This window comes from Diadema antillarum, unplaced genomic scaffold (assembly GCF_040938485.1).
Source record: "Diadema antillarum isolate AM-2024a unplaced genomic scaffold, OU_Dant_1.0 seq00000633_RagTag, whole genome shotgun sequence".
In the NCBI taxonomy this organism is placed as follows: Eukaryota; Metazoa; Echinodermata; class Echinoidea; order Diadematoida; family Diadematidae; genus Diadema; species Diadema antillarum.
This window is the reverse complement of record NW_027271550.1, coordinates 1,493,532-1,520,644: the sequence shown is the minus strand read 5'-3', so window position 1 is coordinate 1,520,644 and position 27,113 is coordinate 1,493,532. Positions and strand designations below refer to the sequence as shown.

The 27,113-nt window shown below is 38.3% G+C and overlaps 1 protein-coding gene across 1 annotated transcript; it reads right to left on the bottom strand.

The window, feature by feature from the left end:
- Positions 1 to 472: 472 nt before the first annotated feature.
- Positions 473 to 26,762, bottom strand: LOC139736220 (general transcription and DNA repair factor IIH helicase subunit XPD-like). The gene is made up of 22 exons (XM_071646954.1): positions 26,660 to 26,762; positions 23,394 to 23,493; positions 22,339 to 22,479; positions 22,070 to 22,183; positions 21,212 to 21,328; positions 20,246 to 20,362; positions 19,581 to 19,704; positions 18,521 to 18,617; positions 17,913 to 18,046; positions 17,050 to 17,218; positions 16,362 to 16,480; positions 11,664 to 11,733; positions 11,176 to 11,245; positions 10,514 to 10,615; positions 9,942 to 10,005; positions 9,600 to 9,691; positions 8,841 to 8,963; positions 8,045 to 8,117; positions 7,154 to 7,308; positions 2,725 to 2,784; positions 1,915 to 2,058; positions 473 to 565 (listed from the first exon to the last, which is right to left on the bottom strand). The coding sequence occupies exons 1-22, from the start codon at positions 26,662 to 26,664 to the stop codon at positions 473 to 475; spliced, it is 2,283 nt and encodes a 760-aa protein (XP_071503055.1). The 5' UTR covers positions 26,665 to 26,762.
- Positions 26,763 to 27,113: the final 351 nt, after the last annotated feature.

The following is a 27,113-nucleotide window of genomic DNA, read 5'->3' as shown; positions in this document are numbered from 1 at the left end:
AAAGTGCTGTCATAAGCTACCATAATGCAACTGAGAAGTCTTTTTCTTAATACCACATAATCTCTTTGCGGGATGTCCTGGAAGTACGGAAATGGCGATGCCTTTCCGTGGTGAAGCATTCACCAATCACTTGATCTTCCACTCTAAGTGTGGCTTGAAGCTGTCTTTTCGGAAGCGAGGTCATTCATTGCCACGGCATCCCAACAGCTGAGATACTTGTCATTAGTTCAGTCCATGGCAGGCAAAACATGCTCTGCCTCATGAATATCTGGGTGCATGATGTATACTGAGCCATGCCTAATCCTTAAAGAAACTTCAACCATTTCTGCCTGAATCATTGATACTCGCCACCAGGACCACAAAGTCAAGGCATCATTTCTGAACGTTTTATCAAGCACAGATGATAAGAGGAATGTCTTTGTTGAGTATATGAGCTACCGTTGCCATGGTTACTGACTCCGCTGCTCCTCGTTCACACTTGGTGCACAGTCTGGTCCAGTTTCTGCTTCATCTCCTCCGAGTTCAGCTGCTCCAAGGTAAGAAGGGACATCCCCAGCTGGTCCTCCTGTTGAATATCAACAAGAAAAAAACATCACTTCAGGGTTACAGTGGCACTTTATCCTGATCCAGACAATTGCTACTTGAAAGAGAAAGACTCATTAAGCGCCAAGGTCTATGTCCGCTGAACAAAATGTCTGCCAAACAAGGTCTCATTAACCCTTCCATTCTCAGAGGTCTCTCGCAAACTCAAACCCCCATTTACTGGAAGGAGGCAGTAAATTTCACACAGGTTTGCACGGAATTATGCAGATTGTGTTATTTGCTGAGATTGAATTGCAGAGCTGGGTAAAACAGGGATGATACGAATTAAGCAGCACCATCCAAACAACAAAAACAACAAGAACAAGAACACACACACACACACACACACACACACACACACACACACACACAAGCAAGGTGACTGCACATGGACCAGAGGCTTCGCGGGTAAAATGGAAGAGTGCCCCGTTGTGCTCTGCAGATCATTCTCAAGACATAGTCTCTGAGGCGACATATGTTGTATGAATATTGCATTGCATGCTGAATAATTTGTGTGCTAATCCCAACATCTGGGGCCACTATATGCAAAGCATCACATACTGCCAGTCCTATGAAGTCAACATTATGCTGGTCTTGCTGGCCGATATCAAATACGCAAATGAGAGGAATAATGTCACATCTTAAGGTGAGTAAGAAATCCCCCTCCCTTTTTTTTGTGAATGTTCATTTGTAATTTGCATGAATGAAAAGGGGAACCAAAATTGTATCCACAACATTGTATGTGTCTGATAACATGAACAGAATCTATATTTCACACAATATGAATCAATTTTTTTAGCCCTGTCTCTTTTATTGCCAGCTGTATTTCTCGACTGCAATAGAAGGATATATCTAGAAGAATGTGCAAAAAAGAAAACAAAATCATAGCATGGAAACTACGTTTACCAAACAGAGAGCAGTGTCCACTACAAGGATGCAGTCATAACAACATTTTTAGATGTCACAATAACTCTAATGAATCACAAACTGCTTTATGCTGGAGAATACCGGTAAATTTCACGGTATTTCTGCATTAATGAAATTTGCAAAAATATTGCCACTCAAAACACACACACACTGAATAATTATCTCAGCGATCATGGGGTGGGGTGGGGAATAACTAACTTTGCTGATGAAAAGGTATAGTCCTTAGTTTTCATTCCTTCACTACGACTGTAAATTGCAAATTCAACCACTTGCAATATTGTCTTACAAGTCCTGATTTGCAATATCATACTCATGAAAGATGTAGTGTATACAGCACCCAATATCCCACCTGACCTAAAACTCCCTTCACCATGCTCAACTGATACATCAGATAGACAACCTTACCCTTTTGAAAGGCTGTGCCATCTGGCGTAGGAATCGCTTGCTGACTTGCATGGCTTCATCGGTGGACAGGTTAAGGACGCCGTCACTCATGTACTCTTGGATCCAGCGCGGGAGCTTCCCCCGTTTGTCTGCTCGTGAATACCGCTGATACAAAGGAAAAACAAACAATCCAAATATAATTACAGGTTTTCAAGGGAATCTGTCACCGTCTGCTTTCTTCTACAGAGATAACACTAACAATCAGTAATGAACAGGACATCAGAAATAGAATTATTGGAGAATAAAAAGTGATGCCTACACAAAGGCAGGGTAGATCAAGAAGAGCTGAGCAACTTGTGATTTATTTTGGCAAGTACTAGCTAAAAACTCATGATCAAATGCTGTACACAATACTCAATGATTGCAACAAAGTGGTAATCATCCCCACAGCTCTCATTTTCAACATAACATCCTTCACCTCTAAATTGTCAATATCAAGCAGCAGGCACGGCAAAAATTTCATTTTAAGATCAGTAACGAGCATGCGTTCTTCTGTATTGCTTATTTCATTATAACAAATGTGTACAGCAGATCAACCTATGGCTTAGGGGGACTTGGTGCGCTAAATATCTGCCACAGGTAGAGGGCGCTGCAATATCTTGGAGGCAACAGGTAACTTCAGGAAAAGCTGGGATATACATAATATACAAAATGCATAGCTCTACTTTCCAGTCATCTTGTATGAAAGGAACTGCATGTCATAATGTCTATTACACTGTATTTGGCAGCCATACTGCATGGTGAAAACAAGATGTCGGTCACAAATTGTACCTTGTCGGCAAAGACCATGATGCCATAGTCCGTCTTTCCTCTGAGAGCACGTCCAACACACTATGGGAGGAAAAAAACAAAAACAAAAACAGTAAACAAACTGAGAAATCATTAAATCACTGCTTACCAGTCCTCCAGATATTTCCAAACATAAAGCACATTTATTAATATTTATCTCATATTTGCTCCACATATGCACCATCCGTAATACCATACTGCATCCCACAAGTCTCCTTCAACAGTATCAATTTCCTCGTAACTCATCGTTTCTTTACTCCTACATGTATGAAATGAAATGGAAAGTATTATGTTGTTATGTAAATACATACAATCAGATATATCGCTACGGCGACTGATATGCCTCCGCCATAATGCATGGTTCTCCTAATAGGTCTATAGTACAATGTCTTGACAATGTGTGATGACAGTTTCACACAACTGGCAAAATATCAAAATGACAGGTTTGCCACAAATGTGCTGAATGTTCACTTTCCTAGAACTAGGTTCAATTGGATGAATGATTAAAATGTCAGAGTGCAGGTGTTTGGGGAACTGATGATTTTTACTTGACTTTTGACCCTTTTATAAGTTTATGCATTGAGTAATTTTCAAGGTATTGAGAAAAAGTATAATTTCAGTATCAAATGGGAAAATAGCATTATCTAAACCTGGCCTTTAACCTTTGACCTCACAGTTCCAAAGAGAATCACTGTCAGGTTGAACATGCATAAATATGTAAGTTTCATGATGATACCTTGAGTTACTTTTGAGATATGGAGGAAAAAGTGCAATTCAACACTTTCACTTGACCTTTGACCTTTTGACCTTTGACCTTTTGGCAAGAAACTTCCCACAGAATATATATCGGGTAATACATGCATACATCAAGTTTAAAAAAAAAACTTTCAGGCATGGCATAAATATAAGGAAAGTAGTGATATTTTGAGGAGTTGACCTTGACCTTTGACCCCCTGACCTTTGAACCATGACCCCCCAACTTCCCTAGATAATTACTACCCATTGGAACAAGCATATATACTAAGTTCCATGAAGATACCTTGAACCATTTGCGAGATATGGAGAAAAACATGAATTTTCAACCTTTTTTTTCACAAAATAACCTGTGACCTTTGACCTTTGACCCCATGACCCTAAAATCCAAACAAAGTATTCTTGAGATATCAACAAAAACAAAACGGGACGGACGTACGTACGTACATACGTACGGACGGACGGACGGACGACCCGAAAACATAATGCCTCCGGCCACTTCGTTGGCGGAGGCATAAAAAAACCTTGTCCGTGGGATGACTGCATGCTGAAATGTAGCTTGCTTGCACTAAATGAATCATCAAATGTGCATACTAAGAAAACATATACATATAGATGAAAATACACATACGCTGTAGATAGAAATAAAACACACAAGGTAAAACAAATTAAACTAGAAATGTCGCTATGGCGACTGGTATGCCTCCGCCATAATGCATAGTTCTCTTAATAGGTCTATGTTACATGTGGACAACGTGTGATTACATTTTCACAAAATTGGCAAAATATTAAAATGACAAGTTTGTCACAAATATGTTGAATGTTCACCTTCCTAGGTTTAATTGGATGAATAGGAGAGCATGTATTTGGAGATTTAAGAACTTTAACTTGACTTTGATCCATTCATAAGTTTATGCAATGAGTAATTTTCAAGGTATGCAGAAAAAGTGTAATTTCTGTATTGAATAGTAAATTGTTGCCATTTTCATCTGGCCTTTGACCCTAGAATTCATATTAAGATAATCACCGTCAGGCAGAACATGCAAAAATATGTAGTAAGTTTCAAAATAACTTGAACCATTTCCTAGATATGGAGGAAACAGTTAGTTCAGTACATTCACTTGATCTTTGACCTTTTGACCTTTGAGGCAAAAAAAAAAAAAAAACTGAACAGAGAATCTCTATTGGGTTATACATGCATACACAAAGTGTAAAAAAGAATAATCCTGCTGGCATTGCATAAATATGAGGGAAATAGTAAAATTTTGAAGTGTTGCCCTTGACCTTTGACCCCTGAACTTTGACCCCATGAACCCTAAATTCTCTAGATAATCACTGCCAGTCAGTACATGTATATATACTATGTTCCATGACGATACCTTGAACAATTTCCAAGGTACAGAGAAAAAAGTGAAATTTTAATATTTCTACTTGACCTTTTGACCTTTTAACTTTGACCTCATGACCCCAAACTTTCACCAGAGAATCTTAATTGGGTAATACATGTATACACTAAGTTTCAAGAAAATATCGTCAGGCAATGCATAGATATGGAGGAAATAGTGAAATTTTACGTATATGACCTTGACCTTTTGACCTTTGACCTTGAGCATGTGCACCCAAAAATTGATAGGCACAACTTCACCCCCTAATACACATACATGCCAAGTTTCATTAGGATACCTCAAAAGGTTTTTTAGTTACACTTGCCACAAAATTAACAAGGAAAAGTAGAAATTACGCGGTGCGTAATATATGTCCCCGCCGGAAGTAGCATTTTGTAACAAAATGTGCAATATAGGTAAAAAATCAAGGTCAAAGGTCAAAGAAGTCAAAGGTCAAAATTCTGTGTAGAAGTTTTGAAGCCCTCACCTAGTGCCATCACATAAAGCAAATGGAATCGAAATTGGGTTAGAAATGGCGAAGGAGTAGCATTTTGTAGCCAATGTACAATATAGGTCAAAAATCAAGGTCAAAGGTCAAAGAAGACAAAGGTCAAAATTCTGTGTAGAAGTTTTGAAGCCCTCACCTACTGCTATCACATAAAGCAAACGGAATCGAAATCGGGTTAGAAATGGCGAAGGAGTAGCATTTTGTAGCAAAATGCAGAATATAGGTCAAAAATCAAGGTCAAAGGTCAAAGAAGTCAAAGGTCAAAATTCTGTGTAGAAGTTTTGAAGCCCTCAACTAGTGCCATCATATAAAGCAAACGGAATCGAAATCGGGTTAGAAATGGCGAAGGAGTAGCATTTTGTAGCAAAATGTACAATATAGGTCAAAAATCAAGGTCAAAGGTCAAAGAAGTCAAAGGTCAAAATTCTGTGTAGAAGTTTTGAAGCCCTCACCTAGTGCCATCACTTAAAGCAAACGGAATCGAAATCGGGTTAGAAATGGCGAAGGAGTAGCATTTTGTAGCAAATGTACAATATAGGTCAAAGGTCAAGGTCAAAGGTCACAACTGAAATTCTGTGTAGAAGTTTTAACCCTAAAAAGACTGGGCTATTTTGGTAGCTCGAAAGACTGGGGGGGGGGGCCTAAAGGGCCCCCCCTTAAGATCTCGGCCGTGGATCGCGCGATCGCCGCGGAAATTTGCGCAATGGTAGTGTGCGATGTAATCTACAAGATCGTATATTTAAATTTTCCAAAATAGTCTTCTTTTATTTTATTTTGATTAATTATGCTAATTTATGCGAGAAATCAGACTTTTTTATCTAAATCAGTAAATAAAGCTCCAAAAGTGCTCATTTTTGGTCTAGATATTCTTTGTAGCATTCTTAGCAAATGTACTTGAAAAAAAATTCGGTATCAAAATTAATTTCTTATTTATTTTATTGTTTTATGAATTTCTTATGTATTTCCTTGTTTTTTCGACCTTTTGTTTTTGTTGTTTTTTTCAGCAAAATTTGTGGCAGACCCTTTTTGAAGCATAATACTACTAAAACAAATTGATTTTAGCCATTGAGAGTAAAAATAAGCATATTTATATGAACCATGTGATAAAACTCAATTTGTATTGACTTTGTACACAAAATCGCATTTTTGAGCCATTTTCGGTCTCACGTGCATGTACAAAAAGTTATGTAACGTCAGAACCGTACCCCCGGGCGTCACAAATTTGGTGTCAAAATGTGCGGGAAACTCGAAAGAAAAAAGTCATAGAGCATCGCGGCGAGAGCATTGCGTGTTGCTGAGTAATCGCGCGAAATGTCGAGGGGGGGGCCTTTTAGGCCCCCCCCCAGTCTTTTTAGGGTTAAAGCTCCCATGTAGTGCTATCATATAAAGCAAACAGAATCAAAATTGGCTCATAAATGACAGAGAAGTAGCAAATTGAACATTTTGATCACACACGGACGCACACACGGACGGACGCACGGACGGACGGACGCACGGACGCACAGACACACACACGTACGGAGCCCGTTTCATAGTCCCCTGCTCGAACTCGTTCGGCGGGGACAATTACGGATGGACAGAAGGACGGACGGACGGACGGAAGAATGGACAGAAGGACGGACGGACGGACGGACGGACAACCTGAAAACATAATGCCTCCGGCACCACTTCGTGGCGGAGGCATAAAAAGGAGTAACCTTTATCTACTTTTTGCTCACAAAAAGGCAATGAGCAAGTTAATGCAAACTAATCGAGTTCGTTTTACCTGGGCAGCATGCCTCATGGCATCAAACGTGAGAAAGTCATTCTCCTTGATCTGGTACTGGTCCCGGAGGTACTCCAGCCTCGCCTTCAAGATGCGGGACTGGGTGTAGACGTAGGGGATGCCAAACATGATCACTGCCCGGCCGTAGTGGTGGTCTGGCAATGGTCAGAGTACAGAATAGCATCACCAAATTTGCTTAGACACAAGATTACATTGTATCGATAAAGATTGTATATTCATAATTTTACATATAAAAAGATAACATACGAGAAGATAACACTGCATATTCATAGCCAGCATATGATACACAAAGATGTTATTCACTTGCATAACAAACTGTGGGCAAAAGTAGGAATGGGAAGATGGGGGTAGGTAGAATCAATTATTTATAGTACAAGATATAAACTTCTTGTTTGTTTTCATTGTTTTGTTTGCTAAATCCAAACTCAAATCAATGTATGAAACATGCACACATTGTGTTAAAATCATTCAAAAAACAGGTTATCAATTTATTAATGAAATGATGTTACAGTATATCAACAAAAATAAACCTCATTTCTATCACATTTCAACTGCATGTTATACCAAAGAACAAGCAAATCAGATAGTAATATCAAACTAGATGCAATGTTACACTCGAGAGTCATCAATCTGTTAGTAAGAAGGGGATTTACGTCAAGGTTCATCAAAGTTTGTGAACTCTCGGGTCTTTCTGGGTCAATTCTTCAAACTGATGCAACAAATTGGAATTTTATCCTGGTGCCAATTGATTCCTTAATAAATTTGTTCTCTTTATTTCTTCCTTGTATCTAAACAGTTAAATCCAGCATATCAAACTTGATGATTGATTGACCAACAAGGAGGGGTTACAGATCAAATATTATCATTTACCGAAGTCAATGCCTTCAGAAACCTTGCCCCTGGCAACTGACAGCAATATGGCTCCTCTCCCATTGTCACATGCCTGGAGGAAATAAAACAAAATGAATAAAAAACATGATAAAGAAAGTTGGCAGACACCACAAGCCTTTCTGGAAAGCAGCACAAAAACAAAACAACAACACACAATATGACAGGCATGATTACATATTTTCTACTATTTCTGGAATTCACTTGTGAAAAGACAAAATATTGAACCATGCTTTCCGTTGCTACAACTTGGTGACAGAGAAACCTGTAAATATTTGCACTTACTGCCAAAATATTTGTGCACTTTTTGACAGGCTTCTCTTCGAACAGCAGTAAAGCACTTGTAGGGAATCAGAACTACACAAATCATTTCATCACAAAAACTCACACTGAGGAATCAATTTTCAAGATAAATATGACATAGATCAAGGGTCTGATAATTACTTCACATGCAGCATAGCAAAACCCTATTATTGATACACAAACAAAAATATTTGCTATCTCTTTGTTTATCTGTCCATCTACCTACCTAGGGTCAACCATGCATACGTAGCAGTAATATCAGTTAATTTTCAGCGAAAGCCAGTCTTTCTATCAATCTATCAAGCACAAATGGAGAGGTGTACAACTCTCAACTTCACTTGCTCCTTCAATCTCTACAATAACAAAATATTGTGTATCATTGAAGGTTCCCACAATCACACAGTCACACACACATGCTTGAATCTAAATAATCAATATTAATCCATTTGACTATCAAGGGGCTATGCTCTCCAACCTTGTGATAGTTGTTGAGTGCGATACTGGTCTCCGCTGCATCCTGGGTTTCTATGAAGAGCAGCTTGTTCTTCTGCACATTGTCGATGATTCCCTGCTCATACCAGGTTGCCACCACGGATTCCTGCAAGTGAACAGTGGAAGCCCAGCGAATTTTATACATCAGAATAAAATAGTGCATGCAAATGCCATACATTGGTAACTTTCTATTTTATCCTCTCTCTTCTCATTCACATATCTTTTTCATCCTAATTGCATGATCTTTAAACATTCTTCTGCACCTTTTTTTCCCCCCAATTTATGAAGAACTACCTGATATCCTAGTCTATACAGAAAATTTCCTGAAAGATGGGATAGACTGGAGTTCATGCTACACATCCACTTCAATGTGCATCAAAATATCATGCATGCCACTACTGATATACTGTGGTTGATCACAACAAATCCAAAGTTTCTCAGAATTTACAAAGCTTATCATATAAAGTACCAAAAAATTAAAAAGAAATCAAAAGAATCAAACCAAAAAAGAAAAAAGAAAAAAAAAAAGAGCAAACAACAACAGACAAAAAAAAAACCCAAAAAACAAATCTCATCAGTAGCCACTTTAGGCTGGAAATATTCACCAAGTTTCACAGATTAGATAACCAGCATAAAGACCAACTTGAAATGACAATTAATATATTTGAATAACTCCCACGGCGACAGCCTTGTCCCCTTTATCCATTAACAGACACTTTTAGAGTAAGGACAAATCATTTACCATGTATGTGTAGCTGGTGAAGAAGGCCACCATGCCATCAGGGACGATGTTGGAGAGTTCCACCAACAGGTTGCCATAGTTACGGATGACGGCTATTCAAAAAGAGATAAAGAAAGGATTTTAAAAATAATAATTTCATGCATCTCTTTTTCTCTACCCTTCAGTAGACAAAATCAGGGGAGCCAACTTCAGCAGACAAAACACATACACAGACACACTGACACACATGCACACACACGAAACAAACAAAACAAAACAAACATACCAGCATATTTTTTCATAATGTTGATCGACTCTACTTGGCTTAACTGCGCACAACCCAAACACTAATAGTGTTCTTACCAACATCTTCTCTGCTTTCAAATTTGGATGAGATTGCCACTTGGTCATTCCCCCTTGCTACAATCTGATGGGAGGAAGGGGGAATAAAGCAATAAGACAGACACAGCATGAGATGAAAAGACAGAACTGAGCAAAAACTAGAGCAATTGGATTGCTGCACACATTTTCTTAGGATACTTCTGCTCTTCATATACCATACTGTACTTACGAATTACAAATGATAATGCCAATCAATCAAACTAGAAATGCATTTTCACAAATTCAGGTTTATTTCTTATAAGAATGCAAGGCAAAGAAATCACTCACTTCATAAAACAAACAAACAAACAAAAAATAACAGCTCACATGGTACGCCTACAAGATTTGTACATACTGAAGTGATTGCACAGTATGCAAAATGCCAATGGACACTATCAGCTTGCCTTAGAGACAAGGTGATAATCACCCACCACATACCGTACTAACAAAATGAGAAAGCTGTATGCCACCAATTTCATGAAATAGTTCTACGTAGAAAGGGGAAAAGCAGCTGATGTCACTATCAGCTCTTTCCAAGATAAACGCTTTCTCACCATGGGGCAAATGCTACTGCGAGACAGCGTCATGGAGAATGATGCCATGGTAACCGGTCGGAAGTCAAGGATCTTGGGGTACATGTCCAGCGGAGACAGGGTCTGGTAGATGGACAGAGAACAAAAGGGCAGCGGTTAACCCATGAATTTGAATGTGAGTAGATGAGAAGAAATTGACAAATGCCATCATACGAGAGAATGGGTTACGATTCAATGTATGACATACAGGCACGCACACATGAGTAAGCACACTGTCGCTGACACAAACACACACGAATACACACAAATAACTTTCACAACATAAAGACATTTTACTTTTATACACACACACACACACACTTGATCACATTTAGCAAGTGAATGCATTTGTCAAACATTTGACAAACATACAAAGTTTTTCTTTGCTGGGTTTTAAGATATGGCAATACCTCAGGAGTAGACCTCATAGTCAAAGCAACAAGAAAATTACAGGCTTGCCACAAAATTCTAAAAGATCCATCCTTACATATGCCTTATGCTACTTTTTTTTTTCAGCTTTACTTTGGGGCTAATGAGAATTTCAAGATTGACACTGTTTGTGCAGCCTTTAATTCAGCTGCATTACACTATAAACAGCTTGAAGAGACCCAATGGGTGTAGGAACTTGATGTCAAGAGACTTACCCCCGATGTAATGATGACCGACTGAAACCTATCAAACACTGGTTTGATGGCGATGGATGCATCCATGCAACTGGTGATGGTGGAGCAAAAGAAAAAAAAATTATATTTTCATATGGGCATTAACTTTCACAGTCTTATCTGTAGTTCATTGCATGTATGTAGATGGTGCATGCAGTTGTGCTGTATTAAATGAGGTGTGTAGAAAAAATTAAAACAAGTTCTGAGTTAATATTCACCGCAACCAACACATGTTTCTTCCATAAGGCTGATTCAGGAATACAGGCAATTTTAGAATTTTTACTCCACAAAGTAGAAAATGTACATGGGATGAGGTATACTCTATTACATCTACAAGAACAACACACTATATCTATTCGCTAACAAATGAATGAAAAGAATAAACACTCTGTAGACACAAGCAACTTATGAAAAATCTGTGCTCTTTTTTTTTTTCTACTGCTGAAAAACGTTAATGTGGCTTTGCTCACCTAAAATGAAGGACTGGGTTTGATATTGTGGGTGTCTTGTCGTCAAAGGGTTCAATGATCAAACTGAAACCTGAGGGGAAATCAAACATTTTCCTCTTTAAGAAAATACTAGGTGTTTCAAAAAACATTTCCCACTTTTGATCATCAACAGTGCAAAAACTGTTCATTTGATAAAACTGTCATTGATATGAGTAATAGCTGAATAGTGTACAATTTTGTTGAAGGCAATTTGGATGCGAAAGCATGAATTGGTTTCGTGAAATCTAAGATTGATTTTGAAGTAAGGTTTCAGATTTTGGTCAAATTTTAGCCCTCTGTGCAAAAATGAACTTTGCACAGGAACCAATGATGTGTATGTGAGTGTGTGCTGACAATGGCCATGAACAATGGACATGCCTGAACCACCTGTTCACGAGGCGTCAGTCTCGCGCTCCCTGGCACATGAATGCTTAATCAATAATTCATGTGGATTGCCCTGGGCACTGCTAGTCTGAATTCATGCTCGGTAAAGGGTAAAACATATGCACATGGAAAAAGTAAGCACATGTTTCCATGTGCTTGCATACACCACATTTCATTCCAGTTGACAATCATTTTCAAATTTTGCTTTACATATCACTGAATCTGGGATATAAATAAGCATAAATGATCTAGAGTTCTTCATTTTAATAGTTATTACAACTGTCTACTAATCTGACAAATTTGTCGCTTTTTCAATAAAAAGAGATCATCTTTGGTAAAGAGTTCAGCAGCATTTTCCACTGGGGCAATTTGTTTCACAGTAGATTTATTTAAGGCTCCATATACCCAAGTGTATGCTCTATATTGATTTTCTTTGCTTCCTGTCACCATGTTTACGACAGAACAGAAGATTTTCATTGTAATTTCGTTTTTCAGAAGTAGGGAGAGCACTGTCGCCACTCAACGACAGTATCGGCAGGCGTTTGACTTTACACAGATACTGCCATAGGCTGAATAAAGACTAGTTGTGATAGTGGAATTTCTCATGAATAAATAATGAAGCATTCAAACCCTGGCCATTGTTCAGGACCATTGTCAGGGTGTTAACCACACACTCCCACACACACCCATTGACCCCTGTGCAAAGTGAACGTTTTGTACAGAGGGTTGAAAATAGAGCAAAATCTGAAACCTAACTGTGAAATTAATTATGGATTTCATGAAACTGATTTATGCTTTCATATTTAAACCACCCTGAACAAAATTGTACACTATTCAGCTATAACTCATATCAATGACAATGTTATTTGATATATAGTTTAGGAATTATTAAGAATCAAAAGTGGGAAATGTTTTTTGAAACACCTAGTATTTACTAACTACTAGGTGTTTCAAAAAACATTTCCCACTTTTGATCGTTAATAGTTCAATAACTATTCATTCAATAAAACTGTCATTGATAGGAGTAATAGCTGAATAGTGTACAATTTTGTTGAAGGTAATTGAAATGTGAAAGCATAAGTCAGTTTCATTAAATCTAAGATTGATTTTGAAGTAAGGTTTCAGATTTTGGTCAAATTTTAACCCTCTGTACAAAAATGAACTTTGCACAGGACCCAATGATGTGTATGTGAGTGTGTGCTGACAATGGCCCTGAACAATGGACATGCCTGAACCACCTGTTGACTAGGCGTAAGTCTCGCGCTCCCTGGCACATGAATGCTTAATCAATAATTCATGTGGATTGCCCTCGGCACTGCTAGTCTGAATTAATGCTCGGTAAAGGGTAATATGCATGCACATGGAAAAAGTAAGCACATGGAAACTTGCAAACACCACATTTCATTCCAGCTGGCAATCATTTTCAAATTTTGCTTCACATATCACTAAATTTAGGATATAAATAAGCATAAATGATCGAAAATTCCTAATTTTAGTACAACTGTCTACTAAATAAATAGTCTGACAAATTTGTCGCTATTTCGATAAAAAGAGATCATTTTTGGTAAAGAGTTCAGCAGCATTTATCAATGGGGCGATTTGTTTCACAGTAGATTAAGGCTCCATATACACAAGTGTATACTCTAATTGATTCTCTTCGCTTCCTGTCACCATGTTTACGATAGAACAGAAGTTATTCACTGTAATTTCGTTTTCCAGAAGTAGAGAGAGCACTGTCGCGACTCAGTGACGGTATATCGGCAAGCGTTTGACTTTTCACAGATACTGCCAGAGGCTGAATAAAGACTAGTTGTGATAGTGGAATTTCTCATGAATAAATAATGAAGCATTCAAACCCTGGCCATTGTTCAGGACCATTGTCAGGGTGTTAACCACACACTCCCATACACACCCATTGACCCCTGTGCAGAGTGAAATTTTGTACAGAGGGTTGAAAATGGAGCAAAATCTGGAACCTAACTGTGAAATTAATCATTGATTTCATGAAATTGATATATTCTTTCATATTTAAACCGCCTTCAACTAAATTGTACACTATTCAGCTATCACTCATATCAATGACAGTGTTATCCAATGTATACTTTTCGTTTTATTAAGAAACAAAAGTGGGAAATGTTTTTTGAAACACCTAGTATTTACTAACTACTAGGTGTTTCAAAAAACATTTCCCACTTTTGATCGTTAATAGTTCAATAACTATTCATTCAATAAAACTGTCATTGATAGGAGTAATAGCTGAATAGTGTACAATTTTGTTGAAGGTAATTGAAATGTGAAAGCATAAGTCAGTTTCATTAAATCTAAGATTGATTTTGAAGTAAGGTTTCAGATTTTGGTCAAATTTTAACCCTCTGTACAAAAATGAACTTTGCACAGGACCCAATGATGTGTATGTGAGTGTGTGCTGACAATGGCCCTGAACAATGGACATGCCTGAACCACCTGTTGACTAGGCGTAAGTCTCGCGCTCCCTGGCACATGAATGCTTAATCAATAATTCATGTGGATTGCCCTCGGCACTGCTAGTCTGAATTAATGCTCGGTAAAGGGTAATATGCATGCACATGGAAAAAGTAAGCACATGGAAACTTGCAAACACCACATTTCATTCCAGCTGGCAATCATTTTCAAATTTTGCTTCACATATCACTAAATTTAGGATATAAATAAGCATAAATGATCGAAAATTCCTAATTTTAGTACAACTGTCTACTAAATAAATAGTCTGACAAATTTGTCGCTATTTCGATAAAAAGAGATCATTTTTGGTAAAGAGTTCAGCAGCATTTATCAATGGGGCGATTTGTTTCACAGTAGATTAAGGCTCCATATACACAAGTGTATACTCTAATTGATTCTCTTCGCTTCCTGTCACCATGTTTACGATAGAACAGAAGTTATTCACTGTAATTTCGTTTTCCAGAAGTAGAGAGAGCACTGTCGCGACTCAGTGACGGTATATCGGCAAGCGTTTGACTTTTCACAGATACTGCCAGAGGCTGAATAAAGACTAGTTGTGATAGTGGAATTTCTCATGAATAAATAATGAAGCATTCAAACCCTGGCCATTGTTCAGGACCATTGTCAGGGTGTTAACCACACACTCCCATACACACCCATTGACCCCTGTGCAGAGTGAAATTTTGTACAGAGGGTTGAAAATGGAGCAAAATCTGGAACCTAACTGTGAAATTAATCATTGATTTCATGAAATTGATATATTCTTTCATATTTAAACCGCCTTCAACTAAATTGTACACTATTCAGCTATCACTCATATCAATGACAGTGTTATCCAATGTATACTTTTCGTTTTATTAAGAAACAAAAGTGGGAAATGTTTTTTGAAACACCTAGTACCTCAATGATTTACTTCTTGCATACAAAATCATGATGTATGCCATTTCAATATTATGACCGCAGCAACAAGGATCATGACATTTTGCTCAAAAGTAACGATGAAGTCACACTCACTGATTCCACTTCATCTTAACATCCCATTCAATTTTTAGCTGTTTCAAAGATCAAGTGCTACCGTTATAATAACAAAGACTGGGAATGAATTTTGAACCTTTGCTTTCCGGAACTGGCTGTGTCACATATTGTATTACTCCTATGGGGAATTACATTTACTGATGGCACAAAGAACAAGGAATGAGGAGGACAAAACTGATCTATGACCTATAGCATACTACAGATGCCAAATATTTTGCAGGTGTTGGAATTCCCAGATCAAGAGTGTGAATACTGTATTGCATGAAGCTCACAGGCATAACTGTAGGCATGCATGTGCACACAGTAGGCTAGCCATATGTGTGCAGCTGCTGCCTGCCCATGTTAAATGTGTGTGTACATTGCTCTCATACTCAGTACTCACATACCTGAGGGCCAATATTTAGGTGGGTTGTTAAATTTGTAAATTTTTTTGACTTGCGAAATTTGTGAAATAACCTCCACCCCCAGTGTAAATATTCAACATCTATAGTACTGTATAAAACCAGAACTTTTCACATGCATGAAACTTTCGTGAATTTTACGAGCAGCCAAGATTCACAAAAGTAAAATGCACACAAAAGTTTTGTCCACACATGATGCATTGAATGCCAGTAGCGAATTCGCAAAAGTTCCATGCCGTGACCGTCGGCTCCAATTTACAAAAGTTCCATGCCGCGAATGTTTCTGGTTTTACAGTACGCTATAAAACTGACTATCTTCTGTCTTATGGAATGACAGGAATAACCAAGTAGCAGAGGTGGCGGTCAAGCAGCTACTGACCTTTGGTGTACGTGCTGACCAGTGTGGCAAAGGCCGCAACAAGCATGAGGGATGAGTAGTCCTGCATGTCTGTCAGCTCAAGGGTGCGGAGGAGGGAGTCCAACCTCTCTGCACAGAATCTGCAGTAAAGGCAAAACGATAAACACTGGCAACACAGCTTTTTAATCTATCATTCCACAATGGGCAATAATGATAATAATGATAATGATAATGATGATGATGATAATGATGAAAATGATAATGATGAGATGAGAATGAGAATGAGATAAAGAATGATAATGATAACGATGATGATGATGATGATGATAATAATAGAATATTATATTTGTAATGAGCTTAATACAATCTGTATGCAGCCTCAATGGCATTCTTGTGAGAAGTTATTCATGTATTAGGGATGAAAGAATAGAGCTTTAATGAGAAAAACTAAAAAAGGAATGAAGATGGCATTGCCAAATGTGAACAAATGCATACATTACTTGTCTATAATGTGAAGTATGTTATTTCAGGCAACATATTTCAGTGTGAATGAATGTCTTTTTGTCTTTGTGTCATATCATGCATTTGTGTTCTTAAGGCATCATGTGAACAAGATTAAAAAAAAACAAATTAGGAGGCAGATAAGTATTTAAAGTATGAACTAATGAACATGTCAGAATGTTCGGGTGATTTAGAGGTAGGTTTTTACCTCAGTGGTTTTCTCTCAATGCAGACCCGGGAAAAGACATCCTTCAGAAATGAAGCGGGGGTTTCCGCGATCACGTGCTGGACCCGTAACCTTGTCTTCAGATACTCCACAAACCTCCTCATGAAACCAAGAAAGTGCTCAGCTGTTCGAATGCTGCCTGGTACTGCCTCTGTACCAAAGTAGATGAGGAATGTGATGATAAGCAGGACTGGCTTTAATAACAAAGATTCTTTTTCTATCCCCAAGTTCCCCGCAGACCTATGCAAATCTGTAAACTACATATTTTCTGTTTGCTGGCTCATCTGATATTCAAGAATGTTCTTCTTTTTTTTAAAAGCATTTGTACCAGCTTTGTCAAATTTTACAGTTTAATTGCCCTCTGGTATTATGTTTTCTCACACTCAAAATTTGCAAGCTGTTACCAGAATGCCCGCAAAATAAACAACCACCCAAAAAATCTTGGAACGAGTCATTTCATGAAAAACAGGAAGATGACAATATTGCAGACACTAACCCATTGAGGACAGACTGATTTTGCTGTAACATGCATTTTCATAGACACCTGCCTGAGTATACTCAGGACTAGTCTTCAATGGGTTAAATAGTGTGAACACATTCCTGGGGGGCATTTCATGAAGGAACTTGTCGGATAAAATATCTGACAAGTCAGTTATATCCGACAAGTTCAGAGAAATCAGCCAATCAGACTAAAGAATTTCTCAAAACTTGTCGGATATAACTGACTTGTCAGATATTTTATCCGACAAGTTCCTTCATGAAATGCCCCCCTGGTATTTCAGATGGTGAAGTCGAGAGTCGCCACTGGACTCGCTGTATCTTGGTGACAGGACTTTTCTACCTACCCTGCAGTACTTCGTCCGGCAACACTGGATTGGCCAGATGGACGTCGGTCTCCCTGGCTCTACTCGCCTCCCTCAGTCCCTCCACCATCCGCTGGTACTCCTCTCTCAGCCGCTGAGCATCCGTCTCTTTAATCCTATTCAGGATGCGTCGCGTAATAATCATCCAAGAGTGGTTTGCAGAGAAGCAGCACCAAGTCAGGAGGAAAAAAAGGCACATTTGTGGTTGTTTTTATAGTTTGGTTTGTTTGTAATCACATAGGAATATTCACAAGTACTGTATACGCCGAATATTTTGCGAGGTTTTTTATTTTCGTGAATTCCGCGTGTTTGCTGCAATTCATGAAATTGAAGACATGAGAAAATATTGACTCTGATCCCGATTTGAATATGATGTACGCGTATACAGTTTCTCCATTCAGTACAGGACTCCATGATCGCAAATTTGACCACTCGCTAAATCGTCAGGAAGTCGCGATCTCGATTCGCGAAAATTTAGACTCGCAAAATATATGGCGTATACAGTAATATACGAGTTATAAACACTGATACATCATGAAAATTACAAGCCATACAGGAATCATATATAGATGTCAGAAAGTGATGTTTACCGGTTGATATTTCTTGTAAGTCCATCAAGGCTTTGGCAGCTTTTGTCCAGAATTCTGCGACTGATGTGTACACTCAGTGAATCGATGCAGACATTATCTGTAACAGAAATTGAATTATAGTGCCATACACATCAAGATTACAGGGGGTTTGTAAATATTGTAGTTCAATGCTACATTGGTCAACCACAAGTTAAATCCCTCTAAGGATACAACATTGATTCAATTAGAGATATTGTGCATACTATGCAAAAAGACTAAGCATTAGTTTGATAGTATGCATCAGCGGCGCCATTGTAACTGTTCCCAGAGGATATCACATAGTAAATTGCTTCAAATGCAAATTTCAAGCAATGAAGGTACTTGGTGAACAGTTAAAGGGATTGTACAGTTATGGTTGAGACCTAATTTCAGGTTTCTAACATTTTTTGGTGAGATAATGAGAAACCTCTTATAAAATGTGAAAGAGCATGTAATTCTATGAGGAATTCAACGTTTATTTGATGAAAATTGATTTTGAAATGGCTGAGATATCAAAAAAGAGCGATTCTAATAAAGTGTGGGACCCACACTTTATTACGATCGCTTTGTTTTACATTGTTTTTTTATGTTCCAGTCATTCCAAACCCGATTTTCGTCAAATAAACTTTGAATTCCTCTTAAAATGGTATGTTCTGTACTACATCATAAGTGTTTTCTTGGTATTTCGCAAAAAGTTAGAAACCCAATTCTCATCTCCACCAAAACTGTACTATCCCTTTAAAAATGATTAAAAGACTATCATATTTAATATGATACTCCTACATCCTTGAAACACTGAAGAAGTGAAATACTTACATTTAATATTTGTATCAACAATTATGATTTCTGATGTACTTCACTCATTGTACAAACTGTGATTTTGGGATAATATGACAAAAGTTATGAAGACAGAAATGATAAGCACGCAAGACGGCAAATTCATTACTTTAAACAACGCTCACTCATACAAACTAAGGAAGAATGAATGGACTTTTACCAATGCTCACTCTCACAAACTAAGGGAAAATTAATGGACTTTTACCGATGTTATGAGCCTCATCGAAGACAACAACGGACTTCTTGGATAGTTCCTTGGAGACTAGTTCTGCAATCTTTGGATCGAGGAGGTAGTGATAGCTGTACACAATCAGGTTTGCATGGCCCATCTATCACATTCAAATACAAAAGCAGGCAACTATTATTACTTCAGCAAAAACTTCCACACCATTACATAAAAGATACTGCCAGGCACAGTAGGGACATTTTGTTTTTTGGTTTTTTTTTAATGAGTCACAGAAAGAAATCTTTACAAAGGGAAATTCAAGAGAAAATGTATGTCTACCATGCAGAGCCAAAGCACATGGATAGACAGAAAGGTAAACATATAAGAAGATAGGAAAATAAACAGACAGACAGACAGACAGATAACTGGATGGATAGAAAGATGGATGAAAAAATAGATAGAAAGGTGGCTACTGGTTAGATATATTGATGAATGAATGTATGATGGAATAACAGAACGAAAGAAAGAAGAAATTAATAAAAACAAAAGGACAGAAGAAATGCAATGACAAGATAATCAAACAAAAATGAAAAATAGTTTGCAAAGGTTGTCTACTTGTATACACCTCACACTGTACTACAGCACAAGAAATAGATCAAATTATAAAAACTCAAATGGAGAGGCTGTCAGTCTGTCTCTCTTACCGTATACCTAGCCAGGAAGTAGGGGCACCAGCTATTCTGCCGACTGACATCTTTGAGATCATCGAGACTGTAGGCTCCTGGCTCCAGGGGAGAATCCCGTCCCCTCGCATCAAATTCCTGGGTATAATGATAGGGTTCTATTATCAATTTGTGGATGAATACCCAAGGATTTTTTCATGTATTAATGTGTTTATACTCATTTAATGTCTATACACATTCTTTGAAGAGGGAGGAAACAAAACAGCATTCTCCTGATTTCAAAGGTTTTATGATCACAAATTAAGCTAGAACCTTTTCTTTTCACACAGATAAGTACATAAATTTTCCCTTAAGAATTACTCCCACTTGAGATTATGAAGATTTTTTAATGTCTTGCAATCTGCATATCATGCAGGTACAATGTCAGTACTCTACAATTTTATGACTATTTGTAATGCTAAATGCCATTAGAAACGAACCCAAATATAATCTCACAGACAGAATCTATAATCTGTAATTGCACAATAATAGATGATATAAATCAGTTGTTGGTTGTTGTTGGTTTTTTTTTTGTCATTTGCTTTCATGACCCACAATCCTGGTTTATATCAATGGCTATTATGTGTAACCGACAGTAATGGATGATAAAAATCTTTTTTTTTTTTTTTCATTTGTTATCATACTCACAATCCTGGTCTATATCAATGGATATAATTTTAACTGTACAATAATGGATGACATAAATTGTAATTAGTTCTTTTCATTTGCTATAATGACCCACAATCCTTGTTTATATCGATGGCAATAAGCAAACTCTAGGGACTACCGGTACAATCCACATATTCAAAATTACTTGTTTCTGCACCAGGATTGATGAAGTTACTATAAAAGCAGGAGTGGTTTGGCATACTTTCATATTATGATATCACATCAAGTGTAATCATGGTCAATGTCACAACTACAGAAAGAAGACAAACTCTACTCAACCTCGTAGAAATCACAGCCTGGGATGGTCGGGTCATGTGCTCGGCGTTGTCTCACATGGGATGCGGTGAGGGCATGGCACTTGTTGTCAACTACTTTCCCATATCTCTCTTGACTCACCTTCAGAAGACACATGCATTATGAGAGTCGTGCATTGGTTTCAAACCTTTGATTTCTGTACAAGCATTCAATTATATTTCTTTTTTTAATGCAGTCAAATCTGTCTTAGCGGCCACCTGCCATATAAGACCACTAAAAACAATTCCCTCCAGGAGAAAAAGCATGTCAAAGAACAGCCACCTGTCTATAATGGCCATGTTTTTCATCTCCCTTGGGTGGCTGCTATATAGACAGGTTTGACTATATGTAATTTATTATAACAACCATGATAACTACAATGCATGACAAATTAAATTGTCATTCAATTATACTGATGTCAAAAGATGAATAACCATGATTGCACCTTGCATCATTTAGCAGCATACTTCTTTTACATGCTGTACTGGTATTTCTATTTAAAAAAATGACATCCACGTATAAGATGGGAGTCAATTTTCATACCCAGTGCCCTGTTCATTTGGCAATTAGAAATAAAAGCATACTTCAGCACATTGTTTAAGTACAATGGCAAATGTTGTCGTGGCCTTGTAAATCTTATTTTCTAGCTAGGCATCCTCCATTATAATTTCATTGAGTTACCTCGATTTCAACATCACACCTTTCAAAAGAGTATAATAAAATAGGACACAGTAACATTACATTACCTTCAATTGTCTTGTATTGAAATATTTTCAATCAGTTTAATACATAAAATGCAAAGGCTAAAACTTTGTCTACTTATTTTTTCGATTGCTCACTCACCACTGGGTGGATGCAGAGATTCTTCCTGGAACTTAGAGCAAGTCCAAGAAAGTTTGGAGTTTCACCAGTTTCCTGTTCGATGTACTCCAGAAGTCTCCGCAGTTCTTCTACACACTGCACACCAAAGACAATGACAAAGAGACACAACACATCACAACAATACTATAATCACATTACCCAATGTCCTACATCAAGGCAATTCACTGCTTCATTTTGTAAAGGACCATTGAAGATGGTGTGCCTGAAGCACGCTACATATCATGTCCTACCTTTTCAATTTCTGGGACAGTTCTGGAGCAGTAGATGAGCTTTGTGAGGTCATGAGGATTGGTGGTGAGGTAAGCAACAATCAGCGCCAGCAGGGAGACCGTCTTTCCCGTACCCGATGGCATCTCCAACACTCCATGTCCCTGAGAAAGATTTGGAAAGTGCACATTAATTGGAATATCACACGTCAGTTGCATGAAGGACACTGAACCTACAAATAAGCAAACAAGTGAAATCTCTGCATTTTTTTTTTTTCATCAAATGTTGACAACTATCAAAATAATTAGAGAGATATTGTTACACAAATTCCAGTTCGGCTCAATGAAAATAAGTCAGTAACACTTTTTCCATTTGTAGCCTGCTTGTATTAAGACAATACATTGGAAATGTATCATGTAGGTGTGTCACTTCTACACTGGGTGTGACACCTACATAGATAATCATCTCATAATACTAATTGCTTTAACAGTGCTCAAAGATCTGGTGCCATATGAATATGAAAAACAATGACTATTAGCTAGTGACATGAGCAGTCATAAAGTGATTTTCTATGGTTATGATCTGATCAGTCTCTGAGAATAAAGGTAATGTAGATCATCTGTTGACCTTACTTATTTTAACATGTGATTCTTAATTCATTCAGATTACAGATTACAAATTGATCATGCCCACAGCTATATCGTCTCCATAGATGACATTTTTTATCTGGTTATTTTTCTTATTTCAGTGGTCATCTACGATTTGTCGCATTTCACACAACACACCATCTGCAGATTACTGAACAAGTGGCACACACATGTGTATGAAGAGTCCAAAATTGTTCAGACATTCATATGACACCCATAAACCCACACATAAAAAACCTGTACCAAGGTTTAACCTCCCATGCCAAAATTCAAAGTCTGCGTACAGGAGTATAGGTTTAACTTGAAGCCAACGGTCAAATTTTGGGCGGCATTACGGTAGAATTATGGGAAGCTTGCTTTATGTCTGCAGTGTCTGTACACTTTCATGTAAGCTAGTGTTGGTTTTGTGACGACTTGGAGAAGATGTCCACCTTAGCATCCAGAAGTCTCTTCAGCTCCAGCATGTACATGAACTGCTCGGGGTAGATGTAGTCATAAGGGAAGTACACCAGCAGGCCATCTACATTCAACCTGTATCACAGAAGATACACAAAACATAACATTAACAACAACATGACATACAAAAGACGGATGGACACAAACATTGAAAATACAAGGAGTTGGAAGTGCACATACAGCTGTACTTGTATATATGGCAAATGATTAGGTCTATTTCTTTGGTTATTTGGTGGGTCAGTGAGTTCTAAATCAACATCAGAAGGAAGTGCAGTCTTGGACCATTAACTTAACTAGCAAATTTACAACTGGTCTGGAGACAATGGCTGAGTAATTTTTCATCTGTCTTTCACTGCTGCACTAGCCACTGCACTTGTACTTTGTCTAGTCTTACTCTCAGCTTGAGTGCCTTGACTAATCATGATTCTACAGTCTTTTGAACTTGAACTGAATGGTAAGAGATTAAGATCGCTCAAGGGACAGAAGTCTAATCAAATTTTAAAGGTCCTGTTTACCCTTGGGAGCCGTTACTTAAAAAAAATGTTCACGAAATCACTTTTGATGCATATGTGTAGGTCAGTTGTATCACAAAACATTGTACCATAACAAAATGTTAGCAGTAGAGCCTAAAATATAATGAGATGTCACTATTTTTCTCATTAGACCATAACTGTAGAAGACGATTTTGTCTGGAAACATTTATATAACTATCATTAACATTTTGTATATTAACAATATGTACTTAACATCGATTAGGTGTCTATACAGTGTACTGGTTCAAATTTTTACATTGGTTGTTTCTTTCCCTAACTAATAGATTCTTAGAACTATTTTGAAGCAATGATGCTGGGTTTTTGTTTCATCTGCAAATGGTAAATTATTTATGCCTTTATCACTGTTTATAGTTTAAGGGAAATTACAGAATACCAGTCTTGTGTCATATAAGTTAGCATATAAGTGCGTATAAAAGCCGCTGGAGACAGGGCCTTTGGCCCCGCCTACGGCGGCTCTCCCTGAGAGATGAATTTTAGCCCGAAGGGCTGAAATTTGTCTTTCCCGTCGTCTGGGGCCCCAAAAAAGCCCGGAAACGGAACAGCCGTCAAAAAGTTGGTTGACCACACAATTTTAAAGAAAATTGAGTGGTTTCGGAGGAAAACTGCTCTAAATCAAGATAACTCAAGTAAATTGCGATAAAGAAAATCAAGCTGATTTTGACGGAACTACTTTGAACATGACGACGTCATCACAGCTGGCAGCCCTTCTTTCTTTCACTCTTTTCGACACAAGTCATTCACAATTAATCACATGCACACTACACTAGTTTGGCAAGGCAGTGCGTATACGTGTACTGTCAAGAGACAATTGCGCGCTTGACCACTATGCCTGTATACACTATACTAGTAAACATGCGCGCATTCTGCAGACTCAATACGCGCTACCACTGCTACACTACGCAAAGCTGTTCATGTGTGATGTCGTGTACTGTTGTATTGACTGCATTGAGTCAACATGGTGGGCTGTCAAGCGCACCCACACAGTGCGTAAGCTCTACTGTAAGCTAGCATCAGCAATTAGATAAGTGATTGTTTTCTAGTCTCATGTAAATTTCTATTGTTTTCTAGGATACGGACTATCCTCAACTCCGAAAAACGTGAGTACCGTAGTTATGGGTAAACTCAGCCTAGTGCGTAAAGTTGTACAGCGCGCGCTGGGGCCGACTTTACCCGCTAGGCCGAGTTTACCCATAACTACAGTATACATCGTAAATTCGTGTAAATTTTAACGGATAGTCTAGACTTGCATCGTCAGGATCTAGAACATTATTATCGCTTTCAGGGGACACCCCCGAAACCCCAGAAAACTATGTATGAATACCGGTACCACACTCTCACCACACAGACCAAAGAAAACAGACGCAAACAAATCAAATGCAATTGTCGACAGCCGAATCACGACGGACTGTATCGCAGATCGGATTAATACTTTTGATGGTTGCTATTGGCAAGCATAATTACGCTCTTTTCAGAGCGGTTTGTGCTCTCCGTGATTGGTTGCCTGTATTCTGTAATTTACCCTACTTTAAGTAAATTTTATTACGTGACCTGCTCCATTTCGTTCTGCAATCATGCAGGCCTTCACTGGCTTCATATTCATGTCTCATGAAACACATGCGGGCATACTGATTTATATTACTGTATAAATTACATCTGCTATGCAGCTGTGACCTGCTTCATTTCGTTCTGCAATCAATCTGACCTTCATGAAACACATCTATAAATCTTTCTATAGATCTATGCCGGTTAAATAGATTCTACTGTATCAGCTATGCACACAATGCGGAATGACGTCAAATCGAACGTATGGGACCATTCATTGCAGACCATCTCGCATCATTCACGTGTGCCCCTATACAGTTCGGGAAACCCACTCACAAGGGGGGCCCCTCCTTATAAGTAACCCGTCCCCCTTATAAGTAACCCCGTCCCCCTTATAAGTAACCCCCGGGGCACCCCTTATAAGGAGTCTCCACGCTTTTTTGCAATGTAACGCGAAAATGAAAGGACTGCGGCAATTCGCTTGATTATGTCCATAAAGCTTCACAAGTTTCCTAGTTACTCACGAAATTTGAGCAAAATCGGTTTGAGGCATCATATCTAAAATCATGGATTTAAATGCGATGTCAAACGACCCATGCGAATGCTGAAATGCGAGCGATTACTGGCGGGAGTGTCGCCAGGCGCGGCGGCGCGGCAATGCTTGAGTGCAGACGTGGCGACTGAGTACGGTACTCAGTCGCCACGTCTGCACTCAAGCATTGCCGCGCCGCCGCGCCTGGCGACACTCACGCCAGTAATCGCTCGCATTTCAGCATTCGCATGGGTCGTTTGACATCGCATTTAAATCCATGATTTTAGATATGATGCCTCAAACCGATTTTGCTCAAATTTCGTGAGTAACTAGGAAACTTGTGAAGCTTTATGGACATAATCAAGCGAATTGCCGCAGTCCTTTCATTTTCGCGTTGCATTGCAAAAAAGCGTGGAGACTCCTTATAAGGGGTGCCCCGGGGGTTACTTATAAGGGGGACGGGGTTACTTATAAGGGGGACGGGTTACTTATAAGGAGGGGCCCCCCTTGTGAGTGGGTTTCCCGAACTGTATAGACCTATTAGTATTACTGGTACTGCCATCCCCATTAACGTGATACCTTTCGCCACACTTGACATCATGATTCTACTTACTTCATGCTTCTCTAGGAACAATAACAGACATCAGAGAATATCAAATGAAATGCGCTGGTGGGCATGAAAGCTCCAGTAGTGCCAGTAATCTGTCCAGGATGAACAAGTGAGGCATTCAAGCGGTGTTTCACCACTCACTTAACGTGCCGTATCAATTCTCAAAACAAGGCATGTGAAATGGAACACCTTCATAATCAAAATTATTATTTAAAAAAATAATAATTTCCTTTCCTTCTCAAAAATAAAACTTTTATTTTCTGTTATTTTTCTCATTAAAATACATTGTTTTTGTTATCATATACTTTTTTAATGAGAAATTCTATATCTATCTTAAAAAATAATATAATCATAAACTTCTTATACAATTCATATCGGCATTCCGTATGCTATTGCTTGCGTAATTCTCGCTGAAAAAACAACTGCATGCATGCATGGTACACAGTCCATGCAATTC

Excerpts from the sequence above, each read along its gene's own strand:
- LOC139736220 (XM_071646954.1), bottom strand. Across the intron at positions 18,618-19,580 it reads CGATGAGGCTCATAACATCG|ATAATGTCTGCATCGATTCA; the intron begins GTAAAAGTCCAT and ends TTTCTGTTACAG. Across the intron at positions 9,692-9,941 it reads TGAAAGCAGAGAAGATGTTG|CCGTCATCCGTAACTATGGC; the intron begins GTAAGAACACTA and ends CTTTTTGAATAG.